This window comes from Danio rerio, chromosome 8 (genome assembly GCF_052040795.2).
Source record: "Danio rerio strain M-AB ecotype USA chromosome 8, GRCz13ab, whole genome shotgun sequence".
Classification (NCBI taxonomy): domain Eukaryota; kingdom Metazoa; phylum Chordata; class Actinopteri; order Cypriniformes; family Danionidae; genus Danio; species Danio rerio.
In genome coordinates, this window is record NC_141028.1 from 16,706,221 (window position 1) to 16,731,546 (window position 25,326).

At 36.8% G+C, this 25,326-nt stretch overlaps 2 protein-coding genes across 5 annotated transcripts in view; both read left to right on the forward strand.

Moving 5' to 3' along the window:
- cacna1ea (calcium voltage-gated channel subunit alpha1 Ea) overlaps positions 1-9,392 on the forward strand; it is a 226,128-nt gene extending 216,736 nt beyond the window's left edge. For 3 of the 4 annotated variants that reach the window (XR_015497602.1, XR_015497603.1, XR_015497604.1), the window contains 4 exons: positions 3,213-3,354; positions 3,803-3,978; positions 5,365-7,819; positions 8,395-9,392. Coding sequence is in view for 1 of the 4 variants with exons in the window: in XM_087264324.1 (XP_087120450.1) it covers positions 3,213-3,354; positions 3,803-3,978; positions 5,365-5,856 (810 nt within the window). In the remaining 3 variants the exon portion in view is untranslated. Of the gene's footprint in view, positions 1-3,212; positions 3,355-3,802; positions 3,979-5,364 lie in introns of all 4 variants that reach the window. The other variant, XM_087264324.1, reaches the window with a different exon arrangement.
- Positions 9,393-16,333: 6,941 nt separating this feature from the next.
- Positions 16,334-25,326, forward strand: part of si:dkey-21p1.3 — a 38,552-nt gene continuing 29,559 nt past the window's right edge. The window contains exons 1-2 of the mRNA XM_087264041.1: positions 16,334-16,427; positions 23,229-23,324. Coding sequence (XP_087120167.1) covers positions 16,386-16,427; positions 23,229-23,324 — 138 coding nt within the window. The 5' untranslated portion in view covers positions 16,334-16,385. The remainder of the gene's footprint in view (positions 16,428-23,228; positions 23,325-25,326) is intronic.

A 25,326-nucleotide genomic window follows, 5' to 3' on the forward strand; every position in this document is an offset into this window, starting at 1 on the left:
ATTAAATATAATAAATATAATAAAATAATTAAATATAATTTTAATAATGAATTATACACAGAAGGCTACATCAATATCAGTTACACAAACTGTCAATGATACATTATTATTATTTTGCTATATTTATATGTTTATATGTTTCAGTATAAACAGTGCATCCAGAAAGTATTAACTTTAAAAAAAATATATATTTTACAGCCTTATTCCAAAATGGATTAACTATATTGACTTCCTCACAATTCTACACACAATACCCCATAATGACAATGTGAAAAAAGATTTTTTGAAACTGTTGCAAATTTATTACAAATAAAATATCTGAAAAATCACATATACATAAGTATTCACAGCCTTTGCCATGAAGCTCTAAATTGAGCTCAGGTACGTTCTGTACCACCTGGAATTTGCCAAAATGCATCTGAAGGACTCTCAGACCATAAGAAACAAAGTTCTCTGGTCTGATGAGACGAAAATTGTACTCTTTGGAGTGAATGCCAGGCGTTACGCTTGAAGAAAACCAGATACTGTACAGATTATTACCAGGCTAATACCATCCCTACAGTAAAGCATGGTGGTGGCAGCATCATGCTGTGGGGATGTTTTTCAGATGCAGGAACTGGAAGAATAGTCAGGATAGAGGGAAAGAGGAATGCAGCCATGTACAAAGACATCCTGAATGAAAACCTGCTTCGGAGTGCTCTTGACCTTAGACTGGGGCGACGTTTCATTTTCCAGCAGGACAATGACCCAAAACACACCACAAAAATATCAATGGAGTGGCTTCACAACAACTCGGTGAATGTCCTTGAGTGGCCCATCAGATCTAAATTTAGATCTAAAACCAGATCTAAATCCTATTGAACATCTCTGGAGAGATCCGAAAATGGCTGTACACCGTCGCTTTCCATCCAAACTGATAGAGCTTGAGAGGCTGTGTCAAGCTTGTGGCATCATATGCAAAAAGACTTGACGCTGTAATTGCTGCCAAAGGTGCATCAACAAAGTATTGAGCAAAGGCTGTAAATATTTATGTACATGTGATTTTTTTTTATATTTAATAAATTTGCAACTATTTTGGTTGTGTGTAGAATTTTGAGGAAATAAATGAAATTAATCTGTTTTGGAATAAGACTGTAACAAAAAAAAAAAAGTGGAAAAAGTGAAACGCTATGAATACTTTCCGAATGCACTGAGTGAGTGTATATATATATATATATATATATATATATATATATATATATATATATATATATAAATATATATATATATATATATATATATATATATATATATATATATATATATATATATATATATATATATATATATATTAGGGATGTGCGGAGCAGCCGGTATTTGTATTTGTATTTGTATTTGTTGAGGGAGGAAAAGTATTTGTATTTGTATTTGTATTTGTATTCGAGTAAAATTCAAAATGGCGCAAAAATATATATTTTTTCTATTACACTTCTAATTTACGTTATAGTGAAAGTATTGTTTAATTATACCCATTATATAAATTATAGATATGCAATATTGGCTGTTGTTTTTGAATATGTGATAAGAAAAGTCAATGAAAAGAAAATAACATAGAAGCCATTATCTCATCCATGGTTAAACCAACAACTAATAAAATACCATTGTGAATATTATGAACCCCACCACCACCGTTCTTGTTGAAGGACACTGAATAGACAGAATAAAAACAAATATTACTTCAAAAAACTGTTCTTCTTCAGAAAGAACTTTTTTTCCAATGGACAGAACTCCAAAAACTAATATTAACTAAATAAATCTAAATAAAACCCTGCCTGGGAGATCTGGCAGAACAAAAGTATTCTATATAATACTAAAAGATACAGCCCTGCTATTGTCATCTGCCAGCCACAAAACAGACACAAAGTTTGTTTGTTTGTTTATTTAGAGATATCTGCAAATATTTTTCAATGGAAGTCAATGGAGGAATATGACTAGTCAGTCATAATATATTTGCAGATATTTCCAATCTGACTAGTCGAATTATAATTATGACAAGTCAAAATATAATTAGAGATATCTCTAAATATATGTATGGATAGTCTGAACAAGGTTTAAATGCTAAAACGGCTTGCCATACGCACAGTGGCACAGTGGAGATTTCTCTAGTTATATCCTTTCAGTCGTTTGTTATGCAGTGACATGCAGTCAAATATTTCGCCAAACAGTCCTTAGGGATGCGGTGACACGCAGTCAGATATTTCACCGGACAGATCCGCCACTTTTGGCGCGCATAAACAATCATAAAGCTCTCGTGCTGTAGGAATGAGGAGGTCTGCTGAAGGCGCGCAGTTGACGTGCAGTGAGAGGTTCGCGTCTTTAATAAACTACAGCAGTTTGCGATCACAGAACAGTAAGAATGATTAATAAATCCATATGAAACAACCCCTTAAAAGTCACGTCTCGCTTTCAGTTTCGGGCTTTGGCGCGTTTTGCACTGAGCGTGTCTCTCTCTCTCTCTCTCTCTCTCTCTCTCTCTCACTCACTCTCTCTCTCTCACGCGGGCATGCACTGTGGTCTCATGAGGAAACGCTGCTTTTTGATATAGTGTTTTTCTTGCTCCCGAATACAAATAATTTTTCAAGTATTTGTTCGAATCAAGTATTCGTAAAAACACGCTATTCGTGCCTTTCCGAATACCGTATTCGGGTTCGGCTCCACCCTTAATATATATATATATATATATATTCAGTTTAATGACATACATTTTATATATATGTATATATTTATTAAATTTTTAAAGTATTTTTTATACTTAGAATTAGTACATATTATATATGCTTTAAATGTTGTCAAATTTTAGATAGTTGATTAACTGGTGTGCCTAAAGTTAACCTGTATCACTTTTTAATTTAGTGAGGATGCTTTAACCAGTTTCCAGAACCAGCCTGACTTACTAGTTATTTTTCCAGCAGGGAATGATGGGAGGTGGTAGTTGCCTTCATTAGAACCTAGCTCAGAAAACTTGTTTATTGAAACCCATTTCACATACATCATGTAGTCTTATTTAATGTAATGTATGTATGGTTTCAAAGAGAGTGAACATCTTGCAACATAACATAATACAGTATTTGTGTTTGTGTGTGGCTGTTTGTTGATCTGTGTGCTCTGTTGGGCTTTGTATGGATCTTCTGTTTATTTTCTGTATGTATTTGGGCATTGCACATGTACAACAGGCCTCTTTAGAGAACAAACTGATGAAGCGCTCATTCTCCACCATCGGGGATCAGTGTGTAAATGGTGACTGGCAGGAAGAGTTCTCTCTGGAGAGGGTGAGTCCTGACCGGCTGGAGAGACCCAGGCAAAGAAGCTTCAGAGGTCAGTTTGCATTAAAGGATGCAGTTGGTACTAAAATTGAAAAGAAAAATAATCTTTGTATAATATCAATTCAATTCATCTTTATTTCTATAGCGCTTTTACAATGTAGATTGTGTCAAAGCAGCTTAACATAAAAGTTCTACTAAATTAAAACTGTGTCGGTCCAGTTTTCAGGGTTCAGTGTAGTTTAAATTTCACTTTGCAAAGTCCAAACACTGAAGAGCAAATCCATCATTGCACAGCTCCACAAGTCCCAAATCAAGAAAGCCAGTAGCAACAGTGGTGAGGAACAGACTTTACCAACTTTGACGACTTTGGCGAAAGTAAAGGGAAAAAAAAAAACCTTGAGAGAAACCAGGCTCAGTTGGGCATGAACATCAATGTGCATGTGTTCTGTGTTGATACCACGTTTATGTTTAAACATGTGCTTATGTCTGTGCATGTGCAGGTGTCAGGTCAAACCTGCGGGAGCCAGTGGACAAAGAGAGAGGACGGTCTAAAGAACGAAGACACCTGCTGTCTCCAGATGTGTCTCGCTGCAACTCAGAGGAAAGGAGTCAGTCTCAGGAGAGACGTCACTCTCCATCGCCCAGTGAGGGGAGGAAGCACACAGCTCTCAGACAGGTGAGGATACAAACACGTGCACACATACAGTACTGGAGATGCCAATTCCCATGATAAATCATCATTTAATGATCAGTTTATTGAATTGTAAGATCAAGGGATCATCAAAGATCATCAATGCAAGCATCCCCACTCAAGGGAAAAGGCTTGTAGGATTGTAAAAAAAAAAATAATTGATTAATAATTTAATAAAACCCTTAATGGTGTATTGTACATCTGTTCATATACTGTATGCAAGTAGTTTTTGCTACTGTAAGTACCTAATTTTCTTCCTCAATGTGCATATAGGATATTATATTAAAAGTAAATCTGGAGAATGCAAAAATGCCAGCATTTATTCATGAATGTGTTTGTTTGTTATTTGATAACTTCATCAGTCTGTAAATACCTCACATTTTTATTTTACCATGCTTTTCTTGAATCGGTTTTATCTTTTACATTGGTGTCATGGTTTAGGAATCTCTCTGTTAAGAATAAAAACACACTAAATCAAATAGTTAAGTGGTCCAGTAAGCTGAATGGGGTGTCACTAGCCAGTCTGGAAGCTGTGTACACGAGGCAGCTAAAGAGAATTACAAATTAAATTTTAAGGGACACTGCTTGTCCCCTATACTCAGGTTCAGCTCCTTCCTTCTGGTCTCATGTTTTTAATATCAAGCTGTAGAACTAAATAATCCAAACAAACAAAAAAAAATTCATACCAGCAGCCATTAGATATTGCAATAAGGACTCAAGCAGAAGTGTTTCTGGGACTTATATATTTTACATTTTAGAGATTGTTTTAAACATTTGCCCTTAAAGTAATTGTTGACATATGCTTTATTGTTTTTATTTTATTTTTATATAAATATTATTATTATTTTTGAAAGTGAGTTCTGTATGTTTATATTTTATGTCCTTATGTCCATGTGTTGTTGTTTTCACTATGTGAGTTTGTTTTGTGTGTATGTGTGTATATGTGTGTGTGTGTGTGTGGTGTGGTGGGGGGGGGGGGGGGGTACTATTATGAAATGAGGACTCTTGACTGCACACCAAATCTACTTTCAGGTATAAATAAAGTAACCTAAAATAACCTAACCTTACATGGATCATTTTATTCATGAGCTTAAATTACTAGTTAAATAAGATAATTTCAGATTATTATTCAGAGAATTAAAAAAAATGATATATTTTACTCATGTATGTTCTCTTGTTTGTCTTGAACGTAAGCTGCTGTTTTGGACAAATGTTTTAGTCATGATTTTTTTATTCCATCACCCCATTGCTGATACAGTTGTAATCAGAATCATTAATTATTATTACTAAAAATAATTACTAATAATTTAGGAGGGTTAATAAATCTGACTTCAACTGTATTTACCCACAAATGTTTTCTTGTCCCTTTAGGGAAATAATACAGGCAGCCCTATTGCCTCCACGTCTGATTCAGGGACGCCTCGAGGACGCCGCCAACTCCCACAGACACCCTCTCGCCCTCGGCCTCATATCTCCTACTCTCCTTTAGTGTGCCGTGCCCATCCAGCACCAGGGGATGATCGGCCACGAGCTCCACCCGCAGAGGAAGGAGAGGAGCCCACTGCAACCGGCCCAGGCACCGCCATGGCCCACTCTACCCCTCATCGCTACATCTCAGAGCCCTACCTGCCACTGCAGGAGGACGTCAACAGTCCAGACTCCAGTGGTGTGGAGGAGACTCTCACTTTTGAGGCTGCAATAGCAACCAGCCTGGGCCGCTCTAATACCATTAGCTCGGCGCCACAGCTACGTCACTCCTGGCAGGTGCCTAATGGACATTTCCGCAAACGACTAGCACAAGCCACAGCTGGGACGTCCGGCTGTGAGCTTCTCAGTGACACCGATGAGGATGACCGCTGTTAAGGGCAAATTCGGTGTCACCATAAGGGGCTGGATTGATGCCTCTGAACTTTGTGCCTCAGTCCAAGGAAAATATGCCTGTGTGTGTTTATTTGTGTGTCTGTGAATGTGGAGGTGTGTAACCATCTCAGAAGAAGATCTCATAGCTGGATTGTGGTGAAACGCTCAAATGATCAAGTCCTAGCATGAGCAAACTGTGGTTTAAGATCAGGTTGGTGCCCTTACTCTTTCTCTTGATGCACCATCCTGTTGATAAAGTGCAGGCTTATGCAGATTCGGGCCATTGCCAAATGCACTCAGGTTTCCAACCTTGACATATTGAGACACCCCCATCAGCAGAAGACATGAAAAACAGTGTTTACATAGTTCTTTCCTAACATGGTATATATAGCAACATACATGTGAAAACTATGTCTTCTTGATTTTCAGAGGCTGATGGGCAGAGAGTAGCCAGAGCTTTGGCATCCAGATGGTTTTACTACCTGTGTTGTTGGTTCATTTAGGAGGTACACACTCACGCACATACATATCAAATACACACACTCAGACCACAGGCAATGATGTTCAGTCTGTCTATGACGGGAGGTAAAAAACCCCTTTAACTGCATATCAAAATAATGACTGACATTCCATGAAGGGAACGGAGATGCGAAGGGCCTGATGAATAGTGCATGACATTTAATGCAAGTGGATCCAGGTGACGTCCTGGCCTTTAACAATAGAGTCCATATAGAGGACTCATGTACCATATGTAAATGTTACAAATCCAGTATATGTACTGAGAAGTCTCAAAGCCATGTTTTCTGTAAAGAGCCTAAACTGTCTTAAAGATGTTATCTTTTGTGACACGATGATCATGTCCTATCTATTTGTAATGCAGTCTATTTGAAATGGATATGATTCACATGCTCCATGTTATTTTTGTTTAGACTTTAGATTTTTGACCAATTTCTATTTTTTATATCAGGACAAATCCAGATATTTCTTGGCCCTTAGGAAATCTTCAAAATGTCTCTTTTAGGTGAATTTCGCTGAGCATGTCAGGGTCACTATTTCACTCTGAAAAAATGAGGACAAGTAAATTTTGGCATGGAAAATTATTACATTTTTTGCATTGCAACATTACATTTCATACAGTAAATTCAGAAAACAAAATATGCTGTGTAAGTAAGTAAGTAATGTTTATTTATATACCGCATTTATTGTGTATGGTCATACCCCCAAAGTGCTTCACAATCATGAAATGGGTCTCTCCACACCACCACCAGTGTGCAGCATCCAGTTGGATGATGCAACGGCAGCCACAGGTCAATGGCATCAGTGCGCTCATCACACACCATATATTGGTGGAATGGAGAGACAGTGATACATCCAATTCAATGGATGGGGATGATTGAGAGGCCATGATTGTAAGGGCCGATGAAGGGAATTTGGCCAGGAGACCAGAAATGCCATGGGATTTTTTTTTAATGACCACAGATAGTCAGGACCTCGGTTTAATGTCTCATTCAAAAGACGGCGCCCACTGACAGTTTGGTGTCCCCTTCACTTTTTACTGAGGCAATAGGACTCTCACTAACCGCAGGTTGAGCGCCCCCTGCTGGCCTCACTAACACCCCTTCCAGCAGCAGCCTAGTTTTCCTATGAGGTCTCACATCCAGTTACTGACCAGGCTCAACGCTTAGTGAGTAACCGGTCTTGGGCTGCAGGGTAATATGGCTGTGAATTATTGCGAAATGAAAGCATGCATAATATTATTCTTATGAGAAAAAAACATCTGTATTCATTCACTGTAAAACCTGTGAGGTTAATTGCGCCAAACCATTTAAGTTTTGAAACAATATATAACAATAATCAGTTATAATAATCAGTTCATGAGGTACCATAACTCTTTTTTATTGAGTCAAAGTAACCTTTTAAAAAATTTAACTAACTTATTTCATTCATCTATTTTCTTTTCGGCTGAGTGCTTTTAATAATAATAATAATACTAATTCCTTACATTTATATAGTGCTTTTCTGGGCACTCAAAGCGCTTTACACAATGGGGGGAATCTCCTCATCCACCACCAGTGTGCAGCATCCACCTGGATGACGTGACAGCAGCCATTTTGCACCAGACCGCACACCACACACCAGCTGATTGGTGGAGAGGAGACAGAGATGAAGCCAATTGGAATATGGGGATGGTTAGGAGGCCATGATGGACAGAGGCCAGTGGGCAGATTTGCCCAGGATGCTGGGGTTAAACCCCTACTCTTTTTCGAAGGACATCCTGGGAATTTTAACGACCACAGAGTCAGGACCTCGGTTTAACGTCTCATCCGAAAAACGGCGCTCACTGAGCAGTATAGCATCGCCGTCACTATACTGGGGCATTAGGACCCACACAAACCGCAGGTTGAGTGCCCCCTGCTGGCCTCACTAACACCACTTCCGGCAGCAACCTAGCTTTCCCATGTGGTCTCCTATCCAGGTACTGACCGGGCGCAGCCCTGCTTAGCTTAAGTGGGCGACCATGTGAGAGTTGCAGAGAGCTAGCTGCTTCTATTCTGCCATTTCCAGCATATATTTTACGCAGCAGATGCCCTTCCAGCTGCAACCCATCACTGAAAAACACCCATACACACTCATTCACACACATACAATACAGACAATTCAGCTTACCCAATTCACATGTAGCACATGTTTTTGGACTTTTAGGGGAAACCGGAGCACCCACGTGAACACGGGGAAAACATGCATACTCCACACAGGTGCTGCCCCTGATTTAGAGATTTTGACACTAAATGCTTAGGTTTTACGGTGTTGCAGTAATGAGAATTTGGAGGAAATGTTAATAATGTCACAAAAATGATCAATAATCGGGTTTCTATGCATACTATAATTTCAGAAGAACAGCAACAATAAAAAACCTGGGTAAAATATGACCTAGGCATGTTTCAGTGTGATTCACCTCTGTATTTTGATTAAGAGAATGGGGAAGCAGTTACAAATAACCTTTGTCATTTGTAATTTGTAGTAGAATAATAGCTTGGGTTAGAAACTCAACAAGTCCTGGATTCCCCTCTGATGTGCTTGGTATTGCAGATATTCAGAATGTTTGTTTAGCCTGAATATGGTGGAGTTGGAATTGAATGTAGCTGTAGGAAATGGACGTAAAGTATAATATTAGTTTTCAGAGAAACATAGCCAAAGTAAGGAACTGATTTTATTGGTTTCCAAAGATGCCACTTCTGACCATCTCTTCACTCGATTCCACACAAGAAAATACTAAGAAAAATCAAAAATGATGAATACATATCATTTTATTATTACTTTGAAAAAAAACACTTTGGTTAGTTTATTTATATCCAGCATCTTTAAAAAAGCATCAGTTTCCCTAAAGAGAATTTCTGTATCATGTGTTGTGTTGTAATTTGTTTTCTTGACATGTTTCTGAATGTGAATAGTGAGTATTTGGTACTCGTTTTTCATGGCCTGCTGGGGGTAGCTGCCTTGTGAATTATATGAAATAAAAAAAAAAGATTTCCGTTGCAGCTCAGTCTTTGCTTCCTAAATCTTATTACTAATGTTTTGTGTGGCGTTTTAAACAGTTTGTACTTGACGCTGTGCCCTGTTTTAGTGACTAGAGTTGATGCTGTTTTCAGTCAGCTCTGAGGGTGTTAAAAACTATTTCTTCTCTCCTATATGGCCCTATTGGCAGTATCACAGTTATTTATAAACTCCATTTCAAACTGTGAGATTCTCTATAGTGCTTCAGCTTCGTGTTGTTGATGATGATTTACTGCTGCTGACTATATTTGGCCTGTCCCACTTTCCTGGAAGCACAACCATCTGCTTTTCTACAAAAAAAAAGTGAGAATGCCCACAAACATGCTAAATATATAACAGTAAACTGTAAGGATTATTTTAGAAAGAATTGAGGAAGAGGTTACTGGTGATCCCACACTAGATGGATGGATAGATGGATGGATGGATGGATGGATGGATGGATGGATGGATGGATGGATGGATGGATGGATGGATGGATGGATGGGCAGACAGATAAATAGATGGGAGATGAACAAATGGATGGATGGATGGATGGATGGATGATGGATGGATGAATGGGCAGACTGATAAATAGATGGGAGATGAACAAATGGATGGATGGATGGATGGATGAATAAATGGACAGATGTATGGCAGACTGATTAATAGTTGGAGGAATGGATGGATGCATGGATGGACAAGATGAATGGATGGGCAGATGGATACAAAAGATGGATGGGCAGACTGAAATAGATAGAGGGATAGAAAATGAATGAATGAACGGATGGAAGGATAGACTGATTGATAGACAGATCAATGGATACTGTAGATGGACAATGGATGACTGAGCAGACTGGTATATGGATGGATGGATGGATGGATGGATGGATGGATGGATGGGCAGACTGATAAATAGATGGAGGGATGGATGGATGGATGGATGGATGGATGGATGGGTGGATGGATGGATGGATGGATGGATGGATGGATGGATGGATGGATGGATGGACGGACGGAGGGACGGATAGATGGATAGATTCATGGATAGATGGATGGACTGATTGATAGACAAATAAAGGGTTATGGACAAGATGAATGCATAAGCAGAGGAGGGGTATGGAGGGGTCGAGAAATGGATGGACTGGATGAATGTATGGATAAATGGATTAATAGATGGACAAAATGAATGGATGGGCAGACTGATAAATAGATAGATGGAGGAATGGACAAAAAGATGGATGGACAGTTGGATGGACAAATAGACAAAATGAGAGAAAATGGATGTATTGCAGAATAGATACACAAAAATAGCTTAAGACATTTTATGTACATCATTCTATTGTTTTAAAAGGTTTTTTAAAGTTTAATCTATGAAAGCTATATATACTATACCATATGATTTGCTAACCTGACATTTTCCCAACATCTTTCAATATGATATGAATTCTATGGGCCTCCTGCAATCACACATAAAAACAGTTTTCAGTCTAAACTTCTACTGACCCTCACCGACCACTCTGCTCGCGGGCGGAGAAAAAAAGAAGAAAATATTGTGTCAGGGTGTGAGAAGAGTCCATATAGACATATCTCAGTGACAGGTGAAGTGTTCTGCCTTTCATGCTTATGCGCAAGTGAAGCCAGAAGCGCCGCATAGAGCTGAACCTGTTCCAGGTGCTGCCAATCTGCCTGGTACATCAGGTCAGCATATGTGATGGAGACCACCATCTGCTCATCACATCACTGCTGCTGCTCTAAACCAAAGCATCCATCAGCCAATTCATATTTGTTTGCATATAGGAGCTGACACATTTTAAGAAGGGACAACAACATGCATTTTTTTCTCTGTTGATAATTAATAAAAAAAGATTATAAATACCTGATACTTTCATATGCTTAAATTTAATTCAATTCATCTTTATTTCTATAGGGCTTTTTAATGTAGATTGTGTCAAAGCAGCTTAACATTGAAGCCCTAGCTAACTGAAACTGCTTCAGACACATTTTTAGAGGTGAAGTTCAGTTTAGTTTAATTCAGTGTGGTTTAAATTTCACTGCTGAAAGTCCAAACACTGAAGAGCAAATCCAGTGATGCGCAGCTCCACAAATCTAAAACCAAGCAATGCAGTGGTGATAGTGGCAAAGAACAAACTTTACCAAATGACGAAAGTGAAAGAAAAGAAAACCTTGAGAGAATCCAGGCTCAGTTGGGCATGACCATTTCTCCTCTGGCCAATTGTCCTGTGCAGAGCTGCAGTCTAGGCACTGAAGGCTGAAAAACCCTGGACGTATAATGTGGAGAAGCTGCAGGTGTGATTAGGTCACCGGCTGGTGTTCAGGCTGGCTCCTGGGATCAATGCGAAAACTCATTTGTCACTGGGCCTTTTTCAGGAATCATTCTCACTCTCTCCACTCTTCCGTGACCACCACAGCATCTGCTTAGGATATGGCCTGATCCAGGATTATGGAAAACTCGGGAATGATGAAAAACAGACTACATAAGTGTAGATGTCGTTCAAATTATAATGTCTTTTAGGAAGTGTTTCCAGCTCTGGTGGATCTAGTTTTAAACTGACAGAGTGAGTCTTCCTCCCAAACTGTGCTAGGAAGGATGTTTCAGAGTTTAGGTACCAGATAAGAGAAAAGTCTACCACCTACAGTTGATTTTGATATTCTGGTAATAATCAATTGTTATTATTATGAACTAATTGAGCGTAGTGGATTTGAGGGACTATAATGCACCAGGAGCTTCCTCAAATACTGCGGAGCTAAGCCATTCAGGCGTTTGTAGGTGGTCAATGAAATTTTAAGATGTTTATGATATTTAATAGGGAGCCAATGCAATGATGAAAAAAACTGCCGTAATATGATCGTATTGCCTTGTTCTCTTGATATATACATTTTAAACAAATCCCTTTTTAATTACCATGACATTTGATTGAAGATTGAAAAGTTGTATTTGTTTGTATTTGACATTCTCCACATGACACTTTCCTTTACTGAATGTACTTGTCAGGTCTGTGGTAAACCTAACATTAGTCTGTGAGCTGGAGTTAGGTGGGGAAAGCATCACTCTCTACTGTAAAAGCAGAACTTTTGATTCATCACAGCTCTTGAAAGTGATCTTCTGAAGTGTGTATTTAGTTTTAATTATATTTATATATTTAGTGAGAGGTAGAGTACTATTTGTAATAATCAGTTTTTCACAGATGCTATGTTTTTGTATAATGTACTGAATTGTATGTATGAGGTGGTTTAAATGTCTGTGTTTTTCAGGTCCTCTGATGACTACACTTCTAACAGTTTTTTTTATGCAGAGAGGTTTGATTGTTGGTGCAGCTCAATTTCATCATCCCTCGAATCTGCTAATGAACGACAATAATGCAATATTTTTCATTACAGTTTTTCTCAATTGCTTTGGTACATTTCCTAATATGCTCTAAACTTGAAGTGCAAATCAAGTTCTGAAGTTTGCTGGAACTTCAGAACTTTATTTCATGTCTGAAAAATGTAATTACTTATCCAAAACATTTAATTCATGCTTCAAAATCTATTTATGGTGTCAGTAATTTGGCTATGGCCACCAAAACAAAGTGTATTTGTCATTGTGTGAGCCAAAATGATTAGTTGTTTTTTCACCATGATGGTCCGTGGAAATAGTACATAGAAAATATATAAGCATTTGTATTTATACAGTACATTTATTTTTGTTCAGCTGTATTACATGCAAAGGGCAATCTTGGTTGTCCAATTAATGTACTGTACAAGTAATGTATTGTACATTTCATATTTCTCATTTTACCACAAATAAACACCAAAAAACTACAAAATATCTATCTATGAAAAAAATTACTCCTGATGGACATCCTGTCGCTCTTGTTGGCCTTGCCATAGATTATATGTCTTCCACGTGCTCTTCCACAAGCATGATTCTGCAGTTCAGGGAAAAGGGTAGTGATTGTGATTGTATTTACATATACAGTATTGAAGTGAATCAAAGTTGTCCTACTATAAGACAAGAGTAGGTGTTGCAGAATAGTTTTTGGACATCTTTGATGAAACGTTTTGATCCACCTCAAACGTTGACTGCAGTACTACTGTATATATGCTCTCAGAGCTGATTAGTTAAATTGTTGATTCAAATTGTATTGCAATTATTGGTCATTTACCAATTTGACAGACATTATAAACAATGTCAATATCAGATATTTATAGTGTGAACGTGTGTATACAAATGTTTGATAACTGAATAGATGGTTTTGAGTGTGATGACTTACACAATGAAAAATGATTGAGAAGTTATGAGAAGTTTAACAGTTTAAATGAGAATCGGCTCATTATTTTGATCAACAATCCATATGCTTTTAGTTTTTGTCCAAACTACAGAAATTTGTACTTGCAGTTTGCACACATCAACCAAAGCATTTCCAATTTGCTTAAATCAATAACAAATGCCCATCTAAAGTGAGAAATAAGCTAATTGTTCAGAGATCTAAACTTATTGTTTTGAAAAAAAAAATCTATAAACAATTGAGCCAAAGCAATTGACCTTTTTCAAAATGCTCTTCTATATTTAGTTGCACCAGTTTGACAGTATTACGACTTTTGTTTGATACTGGTTTGAATGCTGTCACAATTTATTGCACGTATTTTCATACCATTACATGACTTTCGTTTTGATTTTGTTGTTAGAGCCCACCTAAAATCACACTTGCATGATGGTGTTCATTAAAATAGCATTTTAATTGAAATCTCTCACTGGGCAGTTCATTTAAAACAGAATTTTTGCCACAGCTAAACTGACTAGGCTGTAAAGTGACATTAATTGAAATGTTATTTCTCTAGTGGCACGAAAGAGCTTTTACACCACATATTTGTGTTCATGTTTTCAGTGGTGTCACATTTGCGCAGGACCAAACTGATTATTACAGAGCGGAGACTCTCATACCTCTGGGAGGACCAGGCAGCCATGATCACACCCTTTACTGTAAGTTACACACTCCTCTAAACACCTTGTCACATTCCTCACCCGAGTCACAGTGTGAGCCGAACAGACACGCTCACATATGCTTAGGAAAGAGCGTTATAGTGATGAGGAGAGAGCTTTTAGACTGCTCTTGCTGTGAATATGAGTCACTGTGGAGAACTGTGAGCTTATGGCCTCATGCTTTAGATCTAACAGAACTGAATAATAATATATATGAAACTGAAGTGGTGGGATAAACTGACAAGCAGATGGATAGGTAAAAAAGATGAATGGATGGATGGATGGATGGCCAGATGGATGGATGGACAAACGGATGGATGGACAGGCAGATTGGTAGATGGATGGATGGATGGATGGATGGATGGATGGATGGATGGATGGATGGATGGATGGATGGATGGATGGATGGATGGACGGATATACTGACAAAGGGATGGATGTCTAAATGAATGGATGTCTAGATGGATGGATGGATGGATGCATGTCTAGATAGATATATTGATGTCTAGATGGATGGATGGATGCATGGATGTCTATCTAGATAGGTGGATGTCTAGATGTTTGGATGCATGGATATCTAGATAGATGGGTAGATGTCTAGATAGATGGATGGATGTCTAGATGGATGGATGATGGATGGGTGTATGTCTAGACAGACAGATGGATAGAGGTCTAGATTGATGGATGGGTGTCTAAATGGATGGATGGATGTCTAGACAGATAGATGGATAGAGGTCTAGATAGATGGATGAAGGTCTAGATGGATGAATGGATGGATGGATGTCTAGATAGAAGGGTGGATAAATGGACGTCTAGACAGATAGATGGATACATGGATGTCTTGATGGATGGATGGATGGACAGATGGATGGATGGATCTCTAGATGGATGGATGGATGGATGGATAGATTGATGGATGCCTAGATAGATATATTGATGTCTAGATGGATGGATGGATGCATGGAAGTCTAGATAGATGGGTGGATGTCTAGATGGATGGATGGATGTCTAGATGGATAGATGTCTAGATAGATAGATGGATAGATATCTAGATGGATGGATGGATGGATTGGTGGATATCTAGATGGATGGATGGATGGATAGATGGATGGATAGATGGATGTCTAGATAAATAGATGGATGGATGGACAGACGGATGGATGCATGTCTAGATAGATAGATAGATAGATAGATAGATAGATAGATAGATAGATAGATAGATAGATAGATAGATAGATAGATAGATAGATAGATAGATAGATAGATAGATAGATAGATAGATAGATAGATAGATAGATAGATAGATAGATAGATAGATAGATAGATAGATAGATAGATAGATAGATAGATAGATAGATAGATAGATAGATAGATAGATAGATAGATAGATAGATAGATAGATAGATAGATAGATAGATAGATAGATAGATAGATAGATAGATAGATAGATAGATAGATAGATAGATAGATAGATAGATAGATAGATAGATAGATAGATAGATAGATAGATAGATAGATAGATAGATAGATAGATAGATAGATAGATAGATAGATAGATAGATAGATAGATAGATAGATAGATAGATAGATAGATAGATAGATAGATAGATAGATAGATAGATAGATAGATAGATAGATAGATAGATAGATAGATAGATAGATAGATAGATAGATAGATAGATAGATAGATAGTTAGTTAGTTTGAAGTTCCTCAGAGAACTGCTCCTTTTGAAATGGTGCCTAGAGGTTATTTAGAGGGTTCCGCCACCCTTGCAATGTGAAGAACCCCAAAAAGTGCCTCCAGGAACCTTTACTTTTTACAGTGTAGTTGCAGTAGTGAGGTCTGCATTGCTTTGCACTGAGCTGTCATAGAGAGTTTGTATGATATGGTACAGCCCATCTTTGGCCACTTTCCAGGTACACCTCTGTTTTAGTGTCCTTAAAGAGTCCAAAACTGACCATACCTGCTCCTGAAGTGCTCACGGACCATCCAGGCTGTCTCACTCTGAAAGCAATGCAGGATTTGGTACCACTGTTCAAACTTCTCTGCTGCGTAGTAAGTGTTTCTCTTACCCTGATTAACAACTACAATTATATATATATATATTATTGGTAGCACTTGTTGTTTTAGTCTAAGCATTACAATACAGACTCTTGGAGCCAGATTTAAGAGCTTGTACCAGCACAAATGCTCTTTTACCATTTTTGGTATTAAAAAAGCATTTTTTAATTGCTTGTTGTTTAAGTTTAATTGACAGTTCTTTTTTGTTTGTTTTTGTCTTTTGTCTTTAATTTTGGTGCAGATTCAGCTTTTTAAATCTTTTTTAGGTCACAACATTTACAGAAGATAAATTTTTACCTGCTTAAGCATGGTGTTTACCAAAATCCGTAGAAGCCGTTTTTCTGGTTTTTACATTACTTAACCCTCTTGGGTTGGGTTAAATGTTTTGGGTTAAATTTTAAACATTCAGTAAACAACTGCTTTTTGAAAACATACTACTCTGTTTTCTGTTATTTCAGTTACTTATTTATTTATTTATTTTTTGTTAACTGCAGTAGCTGTGCACATAGTTTATTTTACATACTTTATTAACACTTTAGTTTTAGGGCCGATTCTTACTTTTAATTATAGTATCTTATTATTAAGATCGCAAATTTTTAGTAAAATGGCAGTTTATTAGAATTATTTTGTGCATAATCTTATTGTACATCCCTACTCAAACCTACTCAATACCTAAACATATGTAACGTCTACCTTAATAACTATTAATATGCATCAAATACATTTGAGTTTATTGAGGTTTATTTATTTCAACCCAGGCTCATTCTAAAAATGTACCGCTGTATACATTTCTGGAGACTGCCAAATATGTCCCAGAGCGTACTTTTTTTGCAGTTTTTGCTAATCCAGCCGCTGTGTATGCTTTTTCAGATCTCAAATTCTCTCGCGAAAATACTCAAATTCTCTTCTGCTGTTCTCACGTAAATCCACCAGAGGTCGCTGTTGACTGACTGGTTGACTGACTGAATGACTGACTGACTGACTGATCAACTGACCCACCCTCCTCCTTCCCTAAACCCAACCAATAGTATTTTAAAAAGCACAGATTGACCCAGTGACCCAGATTGGCTGCATAATTTGCGATCTCTAGAAATGTATATAGGGCTACGTTTTTAGAATGAGCCTATCTTGATTTATTTTATTAGTTTATTGGGTTTATTGAGGCAAAAAATCATAGTTAATGATTTGCGATTGTGAGAATTGTACCTGAATATAAAGTGTGACCGAAAATGCTTACATTATCGTTGCTCGGTTTATGCTGATTACAGTTTAATTAATTTATCCATTACTATATTATAATGAGAACTGGTTTTAGGTCTCCAGTCTGGACAAGCACAGGTGAATGATTCCCTCTATCTGTATTTTGATGTGGTTTGAGAGCAATGTGTATTCTGTGTGTTAGATCAGAGACCAGAGGCTCCATGTAGCAGCGCTGCGTACGCACAAAAACTTTGCGTATCTCAGGTTTCATGCTCAGAATCGCTCACGTTTGGATTTACTAATGATGAAATTGACGTGGGAATGTGCGCAGCTCCACGCCAGCTTCATGGCTGGCGTATGCATATTTTTTGTGCGTGTCTGTTTTATTTCCATTCGCGACTCCTAGAGGTAGTTGTGTTAAATTGCACTCTACATAGTGTCTTTGAGCCGTGCAATGGCAGCTGTATGAGACAGGTTCATCCAGCAGGTATATAAGGTTTCCATACCATACAGTTGGCCCGCCAAACATTAAAGTGCAATTTGCAGCGGTCGCCTGTTTTCCCAATGTAATGGGAGCGATCTACTGCACGCACATTGCTATAAAGGCGCCATTTGAAGATGCATTTGCATGCGTGAATCAGAAACATTTCCATTTCCGTATGTGCAATGTGCAATAAATGTGCAAATAAAATATGATGCACAAACTTATTAATGATTCCTACTTGTCTTTATCGTGATAAATAGTAGGCAAAATCTGATGTGTAGATGACTGGATTCGAACCGAGTTCATGCTTGAACGTGTCAAAACATGTTGACATGCGTTTTACGAGCTGTGCCACTGAGACTTTTCAGGGTACTAAAGCATTTACACCTATAAATCACACTATTTCTCTTTTTTTTTTAAATCCACACAGTACGATGTTCAGACTTAACTGTGTTAACCGCATCAGCTAAACTCTCCCCACCCTATTTTTTCCTTTGTTGTTAATTCCAGTAGTACTTTCTTTTTGTGTCATTTTATTGTTACTACACATCACTCATTTATTAGATTTTTCCTTTTTTTCCTTTTATATTTGTATTGTTTGGCTCTTTACCAAAATCTGGTTTAATTCCATGTCAACAGCTTCTTCAGAAATATTATTCTCTGGAAAGAAAACATGACGTGTTCAATACTTATTTTCCCCACTGTAAATGTGAATACTTTCTTTTGTAGCAGTGCAATTAATGTTAGAAAGAATGTAAATGTTATTTGTCACCCTGAAGTATACTGAGAATGTAAAGCCATGTCAGTCTCGTTGATTTATGAGGACGGTGACTCTCTTTCTTGTGTGACTGTTGCCCCTGACAACCACCGCTGCCATAATCACAGTCCAGGTTCAATGCCGGTCTGGCCATTAACACAAAACAGCTAATTCTCTTTGCAATGCAAACCAGCAGCGGCAGCCTCAACAAACAGCAGCAGCTGTATGAAAAGAAAAGTGAAGTTCAGAGAGTTCTGGAGCCCACGTGAGAAAGACAAACACAGGCTCTCATTTAGTCAAAGCACTGCCTTCAGCTCAATGGCCACTTGAGAGAAAGCGCTGTAACACTGCCTTGATTAAGACTGTACTTCTACTATTAAGGCAAGGCACTGCCAATGAATAAAATTAACTCCTAGTTATCACTTTACTTCCTCAGTTGAATAGTCGCTTTTTTGTGTTTTACAAATTTTCTAAAATGTTATATTTAAAAATGAAATGACACATTCTTGTTCAGTTTGCATACCTGCCTAGCAAGAAATTCTGAACATATATTATTTTATTTTTTTCAACATAGGCTCATTCTAAAAATGTAGCCCAAATACATATCTGGAGATCACCAATTATGTAGCCAGAGCTACGTTTAGCTGCATTTCATCTTTAAAATGAATGCTACGAGCCGATATGATACTGTTCCTGTTCTCGCTTACCAGCTGACCATCCATATGAATGGCTTTTTTGCTGTTACCAGTTTGTCTGGTAGCTTGACATGTACGTTGGTGGACCTGAGATGACAGTGGGGTTTGAGTAAGACAAAAACAAACAATAAAGAAAATATAAAATAAAATAAACAAGTAAATAACAGGCTAAGAATCTGGTAAAATCTGAAAACGTTGTAAAAATCCGGGGGCTTTTTCTGGATTGCTTTTTAAAAGACAGTCGGTTAGGTTTATGGAGGGGGGGGGGCATTCGGTGCTTTTTAAAACACTATTGGTTGGCTTTAGGGAAGTGAGCGGGTGGGGCTATCGGTTGGTTGGTCAGTCAGTCGACAGCAGCCTCTGGTGGATTTACGTGAGAAGAGCAGGGTCAAATGGCACTCACGAGAAAAATTTGAGTTATGAAAAAGCATACACAGTGACCTTTAGTGGATTCGCGAAAACCTAAACTACAAAAAGATTTAGCTCCTGGGAAGTATTTTGCTCTCTCCAGAAATGTACAGTATGTAGGGGTATGTAATCAGAATACGTCTGGGTTGATTTTTTTTTTTTTTTACATTTTAGAATGAAAGGTTATAGAGCTTTAGAATTTAGAGTATGTTGTTATCACATCGCAATTAAAAAAATACAGTAAAACTTTAGTTTGTTACGAATCAATCTGTAAACTAATGGCTTATTACCTGTCTGTTATTAAGATATTAACTGTTCATTAGATTTTATAAAGTATGATCTTATTCTTCATCCCTAATACCTATACTCAACTACTACCTTTTTAACTATTAATAAGCAGGGAATTAATAGTTTGAGTTAAAGTAAGGTTAAGAGTTAAAGAGTTAAAGGATGGATGGATGGATGGATGGATGGATGGATGGATGGATGGATGTCCAGACAGATGGATGTACAGATGGATCTCTGTTTTGTTTCTTCATTTATATAAACATAAATCTCCCCATTCATCGATGTACAATTCACACCCTGGTGGTGGGTGACCCCTGATAAATAAAGGGACTAAGCTGAAGGAAAAAAGCTGAGTAAAAAAAAACAGAAAGCCCCTTGAAAAGCGAAGGAAATTCCCATACTCTATGCTAACTTTAAGCTTCAATAAACTGAGTTGACAGATAAAATATATTCCCAACTAATTACATGGTTTCAGCCGTGTGTAGACCCGTGCCATTAAATAATGCCAAACATCCAGTCAGTAATGGGGGAAAGTGTACATGTTTGCAGTACACATCTCAAAGTCTTACAGAGGATGGAAAAATAATAGATTATTTTCACATCTGGGCTTTCATAACAAGGCCGTGAGATATTGTCATGGCAACTGTGGATGAGTCTCACATATTGTTGCTGATAAATGAGCATAAAATGAAAGTAGAATTATTATTACACTCTAAAATTAACATTCAGCCACATCTGACTTGAGAAAATGTATTTTAACATTTTCTACCTGCCATGTACAGTTGAAGTCAGAATTATTAGTCCCCCTATATTTTTTTTCTCCAATTTCTGTTTAACGAAGAGAAGATTTTTTCAACACATTTCTAAACATTATAGTTTTAATAACTAATTTCTAATAACTGATTTCTTTTATCTTTGCCATGATGACAGTAAATAATATTTGACTAGATATTTTTCATTCATTTCATTCATTTTCTTTTCAGGTTAGTCCCTTTATTAATGAGCGGAATGAACCGAAAACTTATCCAGCATGTTTTTCCCAGTGGATGTCCTTCCAGTTGCAACCCAGTACTGGGAGTAGATATTTTTCAAGATACTAGTATTCAGCTTAAAGTGCAAATTGAAGGTTCTTTAGGTTACTTAGGTAATCAGTCAAGTCATTGTAACAGTAGTCAATTGGATAAATTCCAATTGTCTTGGAAATAATATTGACTTTATGTTTTTTTTTTATCCTGGCAGAAATTATACAAATAAGACTTTTTCCAGAAGAAAAAATACCATAGGAAATACTGTAAAAAAAATATTTGAGAAAGAAAAAAAATAATAAATCACTGGAAAGGTCATAATTCTGAACAACTGCATCTAATCTTAATTAAATTTGATGTTATTATGCATTGGAATTATTTTCCATTAAATATCATCCATAATACATTAATATTAAAGTGATTAAATATAACTATTATAGTGTTGAACTGTAAAATATTTCATAATAATTAATAAGATGTCCAAAGACATGAGCTATAGGTGAATTGGGTACGCTAAATTTTCAGTAGTGTATGTGTGTGAATGAGTGTGTATGGAGGTTTCCCACTGATGGGTTGCAGGTAGAAGGGCATCTGCTACGTAAAACATATGCTGGATAAGTTGGCGGTTCATTCCGCTATGGCAACTCCAGATTAATAAAATGAATGAATGCTGATCAAAATGTATTATTTTGGTCTATGTTGAATAGTCTCACCCCCCACAACATTTAAGATCTTGTTCATAGCATAAGTCTTTACATGCAAAATGGCTGTCATAATATTTTGTCTTAATACATTTTTCTATACATTTCCATTAGACTTTTTTTTAATCTGTCTAGAATGGGTAAATTTCCCTTAGGTGATTCTTGACTTTTTCTAATTGAGGTGCATTTTAAAGCAGATTGGCGTATGTTCACATTTCTGCTTTTGTTTTGTTTTTCTTTGTGCTATGCAGTGCTGTCTTTCCCTTTCTGAATCACAATGCCATGATCTGTCAACAAATTACAAAAAAAAAACAGCAAAAAAAAAAGCCATAGTTTACATCAGAACACCTCTCCAGAACACAGTTATATTGACAACATGACTAAGTAATTTGATTGTCTTATCCATACACAATGACAAGGATTTGTCATTGTGATGGCACTGACACATTCATTGACACTGAAATTTTAGTTTTGATAGATGAACTACGGATTTTGAGCAAAAGACTACAACTACAGTTTTTCTCAGTGGCTTTGGTGTATTTCTCACAACACTATTCACATTTACAGTTAATGCATTTCTCAAAACAATTAGCACAAGCTGCAAAACCTAATTGATAACCTGCCAAAGCGTTACTTGCTCAAAATGGACAGTTCATTCCTCAAAAGCAAGTATTGATGTCAATGAATGTGTCAGTGTGATCAAGATAAAGAGTCCTGACACCATTGTTTATGAACAAGATAGTCAAATGGGTTTGTCCTTTTTCACTATGACAGTTTACTTATTTTTTTTTTTAGAAATATGATGTGCACAAATGACTAATTGTTTTGAGAAATGCATTAACTTTTGTGCAAATGTAAATTGTGATGTGAGAAATGCACCAAAGCCACTGAGCAAAACTGTAATAAAAAATATAATAACAACAGTACTGAACTAACATTTTTAATTCTTTGCTTTTAAAACTATAGACGATTTTGAACTAGAGACATATTATGAATCATTCTCACAAGCACTAATGTATCGATTTGATAGTCATTGTGTATTGCTGCAGTAAACATAATTGATTTCAGCATTTGTAGGTTTTTATTGTGCTCATCATACGTATTTTGCTCTGTACTGAGTATTTGAGATGTTTCTCCTGAGAATCCACATAATAATTTTCAGAGATGTGTACCTCTGTTTTCCCATATCAGTCTGATCATTTTTTTGCCAACTAGAGATGTTTTTCATGTTTTGCAGGGAATTATGCAGCAAATTAGTTTAATAATCTGTGACCCAAGTGACGATGACCTCAACTGTGCTGATCACGAATCTCTCTGTGCTCAGGAGTCACAGGTAAAATTAAGTTTATATAAAAATTTCGTTCCATTTTTTTTTTACTATTTTTACCCAAGGTCTTTTTTGACGAAATAATCAGTGGTAGACAAAGTACTGAAAGTGGTGATTGTAGACAAATCTAGTATATAAAGTAAATAAAATAAAACTGGGTCAAATATAGACAAACCCCAAACTCAATTAAAGCGGGTGTAGCTACTGTAGATAGACAGACAGACAGACAGACAGACAGACAGACAGACAGACAGACAGACAGATAGATAGATAGATAGATAGATAGATAGATAGATAGATAGATAGATAGATAGATAGATAGATAGATAGATAGATAGATAGATAGATAGATAGATAGATAGATAGATAGATAGATAGACGGACGGACGGACGGACGGACGGACGGACGGACGGACGGGCGGGTGGGCGGGTGGGCGGATGTCTAGATACAGTAGATGTTTGGATGGATGGATGAATAGATAGATAGATGTTTGGATGGATGGATGGATAGATAGATAGATAGATAGATAGATAGATAGATAGATAGATAGATAGATAGATAGATAGATAGATAGATAGATAGATAGATAGATAGATAGATAGATAGATAGATAGATAGATAGATAGATAGATAGATAGATAGATAGATAGATAGATAGATAGATAGATAGATAGATAGATAGATAGATAGATAGATAGATAGATAGATAGATAAATAGATAGACAGACAGACAGACAGATGGTCGGAAGGATGTCTAGATAGATGTCTGGATGGATGTATGGATGGATGGATGGATGGATCACAGTAAAAGAGTATTATTGTGTTTATAAAGTATTATAATTTAAATGTTCAGTTTAATGAATGCTTGCTGTATAAAAGTCTCGATTTCTTTCAGGTGAAATCTCACTGACCTTTTAAAATGGTAACATATCTAAAGAAGACGCCTCATAAGTTTTTTTAAAGATATACTTGTGGAGACATGCGTTATTTAAATACCAAAGCCCTCATTAAATCTGTTTCTTTAAACGTTCTATAGTTCTGTTATATTACACATTTTTAACAAATGTTGCACATCAAGTAGTGTGATTTTTAAATCTCCTCATCCTATCAGTTAATTGCAAACCAATGTCTGTGTACTTGAAATGTAACTCTTCAGACGCTCAAAGAAGAAATCAGTGGAACATCAGTTTATCACTGTGACAGAATGGCTTTGAATCTGTTTGGTCAGCAATGTATTTTTATGTGTTTTTCCAGAATTGTCAACTAAGGGGACATGAATCAGCCGACATCAGTGTGCTATCTTTAGAGGCAGATAAAACACAGTTTACTTTGGACACAAATGTGTCACTCAGGGCATGCAGTGTCTCTTCACACTTGACAGGCTTGGTTTGAGTAACCTCTGTTTTATTAGGGTTTATTTAAAAAGGTTTGAACCCTGCCATCCTAAACAAACAGACTGAGACTTCTGAAAAGATTGTCTTCAATACATTTCCAAATGATTTCTGGTGCAGTTTGAGTGAAATATAAATGCAATTAAATGAAATATACCAGAGTCATCTAAATTACCCAAAAACAGGATATGATGTCACAACATCTGGCCATGGTGTTCTGCCGAGGAGTTTCTGCTTCTATTTTGACTCTTTCACAAGCACTAAGCTGACAACAACAGCAACATTACATTTATGCAGAAGCATGTTCAGCATAGTTTTGGATGTTCTATCACTAAATCTATGCCTTTAACCTGCACTGAAACTTAAATAGTAATTTTTTACATCTTAATTTTGATTTTCTTTCTCAGATGATAGTTTTGACTTGGTTGAAACTAAAAATGCTATTTAATACAAATCAAAATTTTTCTGCCCAAGGGAAAAAAAATAAAAAAATTGTAATGTGATTGGGACACTGACAAAGCAAGTGCGAATACAAATGCAGGGTTTATTAGTAGAATGGTCAACACTGGAACAAACAGATGTATATGAGCAATCAGAGTCGTGGTCAATAAACAGG